We start from the raw sequence: 12,538 nt of genomic DNA on the forward strand, positions 1-12,538 counted from the left end.
GATTTTTAATTAATTTTTTCTTCATTTATTTTGGTATCTTTGGTACGAATTTGTGAAGGGGTCTGGGACATTCCATTGTACTTACGGGTGTGAGCCCTACAGTACATCTGTCAACTTCAGTCAACTTCATTTCATGGAGGTTGTGGATGATTGAGTTTAAATTAACAGATTAAAAGTCACAAAGCTGGTATCCAAGGCAAGGAAAGCTTTCTATAGTTTATAAGGATAAGCAAAAAGATTGCAACTGCCCATTGATACACTGTGTGAATAATTTTTATAGAATTTTTTTTTTTTTTTACCAATGCACTGTAATACTGACTAAAAGTGTGATCTGTATGGGGCTGTGAAGATCACATTGCTCAAATTGAAGTTTTTCACAGAAAGTTTTTGAGAACAATTAATTACGGTTAAATTGCTCCAGATACCATGGCGTATGTAGAAACTGGGTGCTCCACTATATTTAGTCATACTAGATGTAGAATTATTGGATTTTGGCTCAGAATTGCCAAAGATGAGGAGAACAACTTCACAGTAGGCCTACATTTTTTTTTCCCAATGGCTTGGTTTTTCAAAAAAATCAAAATATACAGTTCACGGGAAAAAATGGATGAGTTGCAAAGAAGATATACTACAGTTAGAGCAAATTATAGAAATATATTTTATCACAAGGGAAGGGACTTTGGGCTGATTGCAGTTTCTAAAAGCCTTAAAGTAGCATATGTAAAGGATGATTATGTCAGAATAAGATGGGCCAGGGGCGGGGGTGCTCAGCCCCACCCCCTTTTTCTTCACCATACATACAATACATAGGGTGTCACTACTATTGGTCCCCCCCCCCCTTTTTTTTTTCACCCCGGAAGTGGCACTAGAGATAGAATGAACCCTTGAAGTGTGAGCGCAGTGTAAGGCCTTTGTTTATTGCGCTGATCTTAAGAAGCCTTTTTTTTTTTTTTTTTTTTTTTTTTGCTTGTTAGCTGATGAAACCTGGAAGTGGGCACCACAAGTTGGGCTGAAGGCCTTTTTGTTTTTGTTTTTGTTTTTGCTTGTTAGTAGAATAGTGAAACCCGCAAGTGTTTTTCTCCCCCCCCCCCCTACTTTTTAAAAAGTGACGCTGGTGGTGCATTTAGCCCATGATCAAATCGTAATTTGTTCGAATTATAAGATGATTAGTAATAAATTATAAAAGACTTGGAGTTTGAGATGCACCGACACTGATGCCACTATATTGCGTGAATTCAGATGCGGGTCTCAGTTACCTATCAATAAAACTTGATTTTCTTGTGATTCAGTGAGTGATAGAATATTCACTGAAAGAAAAGGAGATGAGTCTTATTATTCATTTGTTCTAGTGTTCTTTCTTTAATAATGAAAGAATTCCGGAAGGTGTATATAGCAACCATTAATTCTATGAAACCTTGTGCTTCCAAATGGGTAGATTGTTTTGTGTATACTAGGTGCCATTCAAAAGAGAAACACTTGTAAAATTTATTAGAAAAGTAATGTTGTGCATCTCTAAATCATTTATTGATGAAAGCTTTTTATTTAATGATAAGCTCTCACTGCTAGAAGTGCACTGGCGGGGAGGTTAAAAGGATGATAATTATTGGAGATGAGGATTAGGCCGCAACTGTTTTGTGAGATAACAAGAAACCCATTTTTTTTTATGCAAAATACTTTGAATTCAAAGTATTTTTTATGCAAAATCGGTTTTGGAATAGCTGAGACATCCAAAAACAAAGTAAAACAAAGTGACCGTAAAGTGGGTCCCACCTTTTGATAGGTTTGCTCAAAACCAATTTTCATCACTCTATACCATAGAGCTGTAGCTCTATGATCTATACATGATACTAGTACAGTTGTACTAGTACTCCCAATCGATCGGGGTTGATAGAGTTTAATCCGGGAGTTTAATAAAATCTTACAATCTTACCTCCCTGCTTTTAGCTATCAAATCCGTTCAAATCCAGTGCTTCGTCCGACGGTTTGACTTTTGTATGTACTAGTATTAGCACATTTTGTATAGTTATGCCAATGTGCAATGCTACCTTCAATAAACATATATTCTAAATGCATTTAAATGATTGTGAAATTCTGAAATTTTAGGGGGGGGTTGACATCTGAATAAGTGGTAGATCAAGAGACTACTTTAATCGATTATCATTTATAACACGGTCATGATATGATCGATTGTCAGCGTAAACAACTTGGCCGGTCCGCGCCATCCATGCTACTAAAATTCTGTGAAACCCTCATAATTATGTCAAATTTTGACTGATAGCTGTGTGATTTCCTTTAGAACTGCTGAGTCAAAGTAAAGGTGTCCATTTCTGCATGAAAACCCATCACTCCTCTTCAGCCAAGCAAGGAGATCGAGATCACGATCATCAGCCACATGGGTATTCGAGTGCGGCTGCTATTCGACGATTGCTCCCCGAGTCGCCCGGGCGCCTCGGGGAGGAGAAAATGTTGGTTTCTGCTGAATCCAGACGCATGCCGCAGAATAACAGACGTGGAACATTGCATCCGAGAAACTTTCAGTCTGGGAAAATCGACACACATAGAGCTTTATGTCGATGATTTTGTTATGCCGCCCTTTGAGAAATCAGAAATTATCAGGGAGAATGACCTAATAAGGTAGGATCCCTAGGACCAAGTGCAAATAACGACAAATTTAGACAGATTAGACTCCCTTCCTGATCCCGGATCCCACGTAGGGCCTACTCCAATTCCCAGTTGACTTGTAATTTTGTTGTGCAGCGGACTCCCGTTTACACGTTTACATCCCATCCAGTTTCCCCCCCCCCCCCCCGTGTTACATATAGATGCTATTATGTGCAGAGTCTATGATTCCATTAATGGATTAAGAATAAGAGATTTATTTGAATATTAAACCTGATTGGATTTACCTTGAAAGTTGGATTTGAAAAGTTTGCAATACTCATACCTTGTCATGCTTGTGAGAGACCATGTTGTAAAGCCTATTTTCAGAATTTGTCTGCACACCCAGAACTGATCAGACAAATATTAGAGTAAAGTCATGGCCAGAATGTATGTGGTTTTGGACTAAAACTATCTTCTTCTTCTTCAATCAAGCGTAATTCTCCTCAGCGTTCCGTCTGGAACCAAACAAGGAGGATGGGGGAGTGCGTGATATTGCTCTGTTTAGTTAGTCCTTGTAGCTTGAGTCTTGGTTGTGGAAAAAATAGTTGCTTGAAGTTTAAAAGTGATGCCTTCATGCTCAATACAGAAGTATATTTAGAGTTGGCCTACAATGCTTTTTATTTTCATTTACCAAACAATAGATGAAATTAGAATGGATGTCAAGGATTAAGTTCATGTGTGTGTGTGTTTTTTTTTTTTCTTTATCCCAGTATTTTTTTTTTCTTCTCATTGCAGGGTGAAACTTACCAGTGAAGTGCTGTATCATGAAAGAACTGTGGAACACAATTTCAATGAGCAAAGATGTGATGCTCTCAGAAACAGGGATAAGAAAAAGAAAAAAGCAAAAAGGCAAACTGAGGAATTGTGTCATGCAGGAAGGGAGTTGAACAACTCAGATATTGGGCATGAAGTTTCCAGAGCAAAGAGCAAGGATCTGATAAAAGCAAACTCCAAGAAAACCAAAAGGAAAACAGAAAGTACACCGGAAGAGACTGAAAAGGCAGGAGCATCACCTCTGTCTACAGGAAGACTTCGCAACACTGCTGAGACTTCACACACTCCCACAAAGCCTGTTACTGATCATTCCTTGTTGGAACAAAAATCAGAGACATTTTCTGCTGAAAAAAGGGGAAAGAATAAAAAGAAAGAACAAAATGAATCTATGTTGAGCAAGGGGAAGATTGGAAAGCCTGGAAGAGCATCTCAAACTGAAACCGACAGTAAAAAGTTATCAAAGCAGGACTCTTTGAAGAGAAATAAGCTTCCACATTCTGTTGGCTGTGATCCCAAAAGAAAAGGACCAGCGACCAAACAGACGGAAATTAATGGTACGAGCAGCACTAGCGGATCAGACTTCAGCGATTCCGACTCCAGTTCAGAGTCAAGCTCATCAGATGAGGAAGAAGTTGCTGAAAAGAGACAACTCAAGAGGAAGCAGTCTTCTCCTGGATCTGACCTGAGAACATCTTCTAAACCTCTGAGAGGACCCCACAGTCTTCGAGAAAAGAATGCTGCAGTCTCATCCAGTGTCAAAGACAAATCTCCATCATCATGTTCATCAGTAAGTACTTCAAAGGAGGGAGAACCCTTAAAGAATAGAAGCCAAAATGTCCATAAGCCACAAGGTGTTCCAAACTCAAAAACATCGTGTAGTGAGTCTGAACTAGTTGGTCCAAAAGTCATTCCGTCCCGTATTGTGGCTGCAGCAAAGGTGAAAACATCTGCTAGCAAGTCATCCAAGGGGCACCTGCGCTTTTCTTCAGACTCGGAAGCAGAGAGTGATCCCGAGACCCAAGTTTCCTCAGCCACGGCTCAGGATGAGCAAACGCCTGTGGCTGGTGAAATTTCAGTGGATGGAGAAATTCGGGAAGGATCGGCATCCAGTGTCAATGAATTGCTCGGGAGTGACGTGACACAGACAAGGTCACAGAACTGTACTTTCGAGGAGGCGACTGCCACTCTACCCACCACAGAAACACAACTGACTCAGGTGGGCATAGTCACTTTTCAGTGTCAACATGTAGCCATTTAGATATTTTTGGAATGATACAATTGTATAGTGGTACCTTTCAAAAGTTCAAATGGTTCTGTTGTAAGTGTATATTGTGTAAAACAAGCAGTGAAGTGAAGTGAAGTGAACATGTTGTAGACATGGAATGTAGAGTTATGTCAGGTAATATTCTGCCTTGTGATGTAAAAATCTTAGTAATGTAACATGAAACATATATCACATGATATGAACACAGAAACAACATTGCCCAGAGTGGATATATAGTATGTATGTTTTGTTTCTTCTGGGAAAGGCAAATGAATGCTCTCGGTGATCTCTGTGCTGTCATGAATATACACACTTGGTATATATTGGAATAATGTCCCTGGACATTTTGTGTGCCTGCATGCTACCAGGCTCAAAGTAGCGCAATATGAATTAAGGAAAATTGTATATTAAAATCAATTTGTAATGGAAATTTTTACATTTCCTTGCCCTATGAAAGTTGGTCCCATGCGGTGCCACATACAACCATGCAGATGTGCAATGCTTGTGTCACAGAAAATGTTAGGACATGCCAATAATTCAATACTTCTATCGTGTGTTATTAGACATTGCATGTGCTTCATCTGCATTCAGCTCACCAAGTATTTTTGTCAATATCTCTAACTCCAGTGCACTGAAAAAACTGAAACGTTATTCACACTGTCTAAAAATACATGTATGTGGAGGTTCAAGGTGCAAGAACAGCCTTTTCTACCACTTACCTTTGTGTATTCACCATCTGACATTTTACTTCCAGACATCAGCCAGAGCTGAAGAACCTCCAGCAGTCAGAGATTATTCAAGCTTTCCTCCACTCCTGGGTGCTCCTCGAACAGGCGATACCATTGCATACAAGGTGACTATGTGATACTGTGCTGTTTACTACATACCTGAGTAGTATATAGAGTTTCTTAGCTGTATATTACCCAACTGAGTCCCACAAAGTACTTTTTAGCTCACCTGAGCCAAAGGCTCAAGTGAGCTATTGCGATCGCCCTTCGTCCGGCGTCCGGCGTGCGTCGTGCGGCGTCCGGCGTGCGTCGTGCGTCGTGCATAAACTGTTTACATTTTCATCTTCTTCTTGAAAACCGCAGGACAGATTTTCATCAAACTTGGCAGGTAGCATCCCTAGGGGGTTAGGAACTTAATTTGTTAAAATGGGCACCATGCCCCACCCAGGGGGCCCCCAGGGGGGCCCAAACCCCCCAAAATTAAGGAATCTGTAAAAATCTTCTTCTCTAGAACCAGAAGTGATAGAGCTAAGTTAATACTATGAGTTAGTACATTGATGACTGTAGTTTCAAGTTTGTTCATGGCAGGATCAGGGGTGCCCCCCTTGGGATCCAGGGGAGGGGGTGGGGAGTGGTCCTAATGGGGCCTAAATTGTACATTTTTACCTTCTTCTTTAGAACCCCATGACCCATTTTCACCAAACTTGGCAGGTAGCATCCCTAAGGGGTTAGGATCTCAATTTGTTAAAGTGGGCACCATGCCCCACCCAGGGGGCCCCCAGGGGGGCCAAACCCCCAAAATGAAGGAATCTTTAAAAATCTTCTCTAGAATCAGAAGTTATAGAGCTAAGATAATACTATGAGTGAGTACTGTGTAGTTTTGAGTTTGTTCATAGGAGATCCAGGGGTGCCCCTCTTGGGGGCAGGGGTGGGTGGTTGGGAAGGTCCAAATGGGGGCCTGAATTGTACATTTTCATCTTCTTCCTGAAAATCTCACAAACTTGGCAGGTAGCATCCCTAGGGGGTTAGGATCTAAATTTATCAAAATGGGCACCATGCCCCACCCAGAGGGCCCCAGGGGGCCCCAATCCCCAATAATTAAGGAATCTTAAAAAATTTGGGCCCTTATTGTACATTTTCATCTTCTACTTGAGAATGCCTGGTCAAATTTTGGTAGAGCTGTGAATAATTTAGATTATTGACTGCGTGAAAGGTGAACTTCCGATACTCAGGTGAGCGCTAGACCCGCGGGTCTCTTGTCTTTTCTGTCCGTCTTCATTTATTATCTGCTGTAGTGGAAGCGATCCAATGAGTTTGAATGATTAGTCTTCTGCATTTTTCACTGCTTCTTAACATCAATGCTGATGTTTTAATCAAGCATGTTGTATCTTCACCACCATTATGTACGACAGATCATATGGATGTACATAAAAAAGCTATTTCGACTTTAGAAGTTAATAGCAAAACTGTTGATGCTTGGCAACTTAGGCAGGCTGATATAGTGATGGGTCACACTTTATTTTCACTTTATGCAACAAAGTAGTTACCTGTTTATGGAGTTAAGTGAAACAGATGTCAGATGTCATGAGTTTCTTCAGATTTTTTTTTTGTTGAATACCCACATGACCAACAAATTATTTATGAATTGTTTTGATATCATGATACTCAGTGGATGTTTTCAAGTCATATGGGGAAAAAGTATGGGATCTACACATTATAGGCATGTTACTGCAGTTTTTGGTTTCTCATCGTTTTCAATAGACATGCATATTTTTTTTTTTATTCAGCATATCTATTGTTGTGTATCAATTTAAAATGCAAGTGTGCTCTAAAGTGAGGGAATCTTGGGATGAATATCAAGACCATGTGTTCGAGTGTGTGTGTGTGTGTGTGTGTGTGTGTGCATTTGTGTAATAACGGGGGTTTTTTTTATTTTATAACTTCTCCCTTTCATTAGATCCTGGAATTATCCTCTATCTACACACCTGAGGTATCTGCATTCAAAGTAAGTTGAACAAGCAGATGTCACTTTTCTGCAGTATGTATGATAGCAATTCATTTAGCAATTTTTGTTTCTTCTTTCCTGAAAAGGTGATCTGGTGTAACTTTTCATCTAAGGAGAAATCCAAAGATGGGGGAAGTGTTATTCTAACCAGCATTATATGTCATGCTTTGGATTACAACAGCAATTCCACTATGGATATCGGTCTATCAGAACACTCAGACATTCATGTAGCCATCATTACATGACAAATCCATATTAGTAAGTTGTTGGGGTTTTTTTTTCTGCAGAGTTTGTTACCTTTTTAAATTTACAACGTATATCATTTAGCGCACTATTCTGGTGCAATTACATAAATGAATGTTGTTAAAAGAGTTTGCTTTGATAATAAGTCTGATTTCAGGTCATAAGTTGGTTGTTTCTCCTGTAGGACTGCTCTGTTTTTGTAGGCCTACGCTGCATTCTGAAGGCCAACTTTTATTTCCAAAGTGCTACCATCCCAATGTGCTGGTCACTGATTGGTCTCTTCTTTTGACAGGAGGGGGAAGTGATCACCTTCGACCATGCCACCTCCACAATACAGCTAAGGCTGAGCCCTCAGTCCGCCGTACTGGAGCCACGAAGGGACGGGGGAAAGTTTGAGATGGAGCTGGTGAACGGTACCGATGAGGCGCCCTCTGTTGTTGCACCATGCCGAGAAGTAAGGGCACTATGTACTAGAGGTTTCGTATGTATTCAGGTGCCATGCAGGTGCTGTGTCATTGAAAGTCTTATTGTTATTCAATGACATTTATATCCAGCAGTGTACATACAAGTACAGATAACATTGCATTATCACATGACTGATGTCTTGATTGTGTGGGTATATTTGTGCAGTCAAGTTTTCAATCCAGGCAGTGAGTTGGCTCAGTCGGTAGCGCGTCTGCCTCACAATCCTAAGGACCCGGGTTCAAACCCGAGTCTGGACTGAGCAATGTTGTGTGTAATCATACCATCCCCTCTGGCAAGAAGCAAAAACACTCTGTCCCCCGGATAAAACATAAAATGGAAATGGAGGTCCCGTGTGTGAGAGAGTCACAACTCATGCACGTAAAAGGTCCCGCTTCATTCATTCATCGCAAAGAGCAGGGTGTTTAATCTAGTGAAGTGCTCCCGCCTCACATCCAACTGGACCCCATGGAAGACCAGCTTTGCATAGCTTAATATGGGCTATCCAGCCATCTTCTCAGATGGAAAAATGAACAAACAAACCAGACTAGCCATAGTCTCTTGAATATGAGAGTTTACTGTATTTTCACCAGCTCTTCTAAATTTCCAGCATCATTCCGAAGCCACAACTGTGCATCATATGTAAATGCAGCTGAATATGGCCACTGGACATTATTTATCATCATTTTCTCATGATTGTTATACATGTACTTGCTTATCTAGATTGGAAAAGAAAAAAATGAATAGATAAACAAAACAAGCACAAAGTGTTCTGATTATTATGGGGGAAAATAAAGAAGATTGCTACCTTTGCGTGTTATGATCCTAGTGAGACTACATCAGCTGATATATAACAGCATAAAATCAAAATGTAAGAGACGAGTGACCTTTGACGAAATCAATATAAGATGTAATCTTAATGCTCACACAATGAATCTGAAAACACCATGTATTGTGCCTGTTAATGTACAGTTTGAAGTTTATTTGGTGGGAAAATGAAAACTATTTATTTCATAGTACAGAGCAATTTTCTGATCAGCTCAAGTGTGACATCGGAGAAATGCAAATTTGTTTTTAATTGATCACAACTTTCAAAATCAAAACTGTCTTTGCTTTCCTTTTACTGTCATGTTCCAGAATGTGTAGGTTTTTTTCTTCTATTAGCACAGATGCATTTTTCAGGGTAGACATCCTCTTTAATACATAATTTTTCTTTTCTTTTCCAGGTTTCTGTGACACTCTCCTCGCTCATCGACCCAAAGCTGATAACATGACAGTGGCACAGTCATCATCATACCCTAGCTACGAAGGAAAATGGTTTCCTTGTATCCTGCCATAACACAGAATCATATGATATCACCATGTCACCTATAAATAGCCAAGAGACCCAGACACAGAAGTGGAAGAAGATACAGCATTTCTGCATATGCACATATCATCGCTTGGGCGACAAGACCTTATATCTCAAAATTACTTTTTTTGTATTAATGATCAAAAAATCAGTTAAGTGTTGTCATGTCCAAATCCTAGCTGTTACAGTATGTCAAAGGAAAGGCTATCCCATTTGATATAGTGCTTGGGCTGCCATGTTTTGTTTTGTTTTGTTTTTAATGAAGAATGTGAGGTTTATTTAAGTTTGTTTCCTACTCAGATTGCAAAGTTGTTTTTTTTTTTTTTTTTTAATGGAAAGTCTGTATGTATTGTCATATGAAATAATCTGCTTTGTAAAGTAAGTAAAACCCCATTTTAACATAGCCTTTCAAACCATAATTACCATGACACATGCAGTCAGTCTTTTCTTGCCCAGCAAGACGTTGCTCAGACGACATGGTAATTCTGGCCAAATTCTACCCTAGCCAAAGCAAGGGTAATTACCCCAACATTTACCCGACATTATTCAACCCTTCTGTTAAACTGCTCTTGTGGTAACATTCCAGACCTTTGATACACTAAACACGCATGCACCATAGTCAGAACAGAATGGCACATCGCTCACTGATTACATGCATGAACTGTAACCACATCCCCTTTATACATGAACAGGTAGGTTGTTATGGAAAACTACCCGGAGGTTTTCGGTGTGTGTCTGTTAAAATGATAACCCTCGCTCTCTCCTGCAGTTTTATTCCCCGAGCCCAGGAATTTTGTTCTCCAGATGTTGTCTTGGATGTTTTCAGACTAAGGTCTGTTAAAATAGGGCTTTAGTTAATATGTTTAGAGTTGTATGTACAGTACATGCAGAAATGTCAAATATGAATTTAATGCACAGGAGAACCTTGTTGTGAGGACCTAAAACCCATGCCACTTTCATTTTTATAGAGTACAAAAAATATGAAGTACAAGAACTGGGACCTGCAAAATCACTTTGGCATGTAAAAGGGTTTTGTTATGGATATATTGACTGTTTTATAACAAAATTCAGTTGTACCAATGGACTAATATCTCTTCACCAATCTTTAAAAAAGAGATATTACACTACAGTCCTGCATGTATCCTACTGTGTATGCTCGAGGAATACACTGGCCTCATGGATGAGAATGGCAGTTGTCTTTCCTAAAAGCAGTGTAATCTTGATTTTGGATGAATATGTCCGCCAGTGTCCAACACTGATTTCTCGGTGGGGGCCAAGCTGTAATTTGGATTTGTCATTTCCATTGTACATAGTCTGTGTCCAGAGAAAGCTGGCATGTACTGCATGCACGAAAAACATTAAACACACGATGTCTGATCAATGGCACTACTGCTTAGCTTTGTTCTGTGCAGTTGCCAGTAGTATCTGTGAGAAGTTGTGAGGATACTGCAAAGAAGGTGATCATAGAGTTCTGTTACTGTAAAGCAAGATGTTATTGCGGCGTGAAATTTTTGCGAATTGCTACAGTCCACTCCTGTTATAACGAAGTCCTCGGCACTAGCAGTTTTCTTCCATTGTATCAAAATTTCATTCTAACTGAACAAATAAACAATAAAAAATACAGAGCAGATAATGTTAGGACCTGAAGTTTTACTTCAATGTAACCAGAATTCTGTTATAGCTGTGTTCGTTACAACGGGAGTGCCCTGTGCTGGCATTCAATGCAGAGTGTATATAAGAATTTTCATGTTTTTTAATTTCGTGAATCTTTGCTCTCATGAAATTAAAATGCATGCAAACATTCTTGGTTTTCAAGGATTTTTGTTTGTAATACCATTCCAATTCAAACACAAGATTAGGGCCAAATTGCATAAAACTACCGTAACTTTACAAGTGCTGGTAACCCAGCAACCAATGATAACTTCCATCACAAAACTATTCCATAGCCAATCATCAAGGCAAAGAAATCGTCGACATTACCATTGATTACATAGTTATCATTGTAAAGTTGCCATTGTTGTATGCAACAGGGCCACATATTCAAGACACAACGACTTTGGGCATGACACACAACCACAGGCTACATTTACAGTCTTGACAGGTCTGTTTTATTGCATTCACTGCTCTGGACACAGACACTGGTAATTAAAGTTACTGTGAAATCATGTCCAATAATTGCACTTTTCTACACATGGACAAAATCTGATCATAACATGGCATCATGATTCTTCCTCAATAAAGAAAGTTGAAGAAGACGTATTCAAGGTTGCTAAAGTTTCCTCATTACCTTCAAAGGACATCACTCAATACAAAAATTTCAAAGCTAGACCTTCAAAGGCCTACATTCTCATTGACTTTCCAGAAAACAACAACAATAAAATAGCTACCAGTAACTGAATTTGGGTGGAAACACTACATAAATTTGCATGTTGCACATACATTTGTAGTGCAGAATGCTGCATATGATTGTCAGTTTTGCTTTTTCTTATTTTCACAAGTCTATCTGGGTTCCTACAAATAGACATGCATGCCTTGGCAAAAAAGCAAAAACGTGTGTACAGTGCACTCCCGTTATAACGAGCAGGGTTATAATGAAATTCCAGTTAAGACGAAGTAAAAAATCAGGCCGCAACATTATCCACTGTATGTATTTCTATTGTTTATTTGTTCAGTAGTAACAAAATTTTGATACGAGGAAAGAAAACTGCCAATCCAACAAGCTATGTTATAATGGGAGTTCACTGTATGTGACAACTGATGGGAAAGAAAATACACAGAAAAAGAAGACGATTTCATCTTACGGGTTTACAAGTCTCTTCACTTTTGTCTTGGTCTTTTAACTCTATGAGGTGGCATCTCAAAAGGTATGGTTAGAACATTCTGTACATTCCGCACTATTAAAGTCGTCATCTGCTATAACGGTGGTACTGGCTTACCAAAGTGCCCTAAGAACACATGACTTAAGTCTGTCAAGAAAACTGTTGATCCTAGAAGTCACATCTCCAGGCACTCCAAAGACTCCAATTGTACATTACACAGCATTTGTCACT

At 39.4% G+C, this 12,538-nt stretch overlaps 1 protein-coding gene across 1 annotated transcript; it reads left to right on the forward strand.

The window, feature by feature from the left end:
• Window positions 1-2,206: 2,206 nt before the first annotated feature.
• On the forward strand, window positions 2,207-10,869 carry LOC140231456 (uncharacterized). Its single transcript, XM_072311586.1, has 6 exons — window positions 2,207-2,634; window positions 3,397-4,651; window positions 5,454-5,552; window positions 7,385-7,432; window positions 7,968-8,129; window positions 9,364-10,869. Exons 1-6 carry the CDS (start codon window positions 2,393-2,395, stop codon window positions 9,409-9,411), a joined length of 1,854 nt encoding a protein of 617 aa, XP_072167687.1. The 5' UTR covers window positions 2,207-2,392; the 3' UTR covers window positions 9,412-10,869.
• The last annotated feature ends 1,669 nt before the right edge of the window (window positions 10,870-12,538 follow it).

Source organism: Diadema setosum, chromosome 8 (assembly GCF_964275005.1).
Source record: "Diadema setosum chromosome 8, eeDiaSeto1, whole genome shotgun sequence".
Lineage (NCBI taxonomy): Eukaryota > Metazoa > Echinodermata > Echinoidea > Diadematoida > Diadematidae > Diadema > Diadema setosum.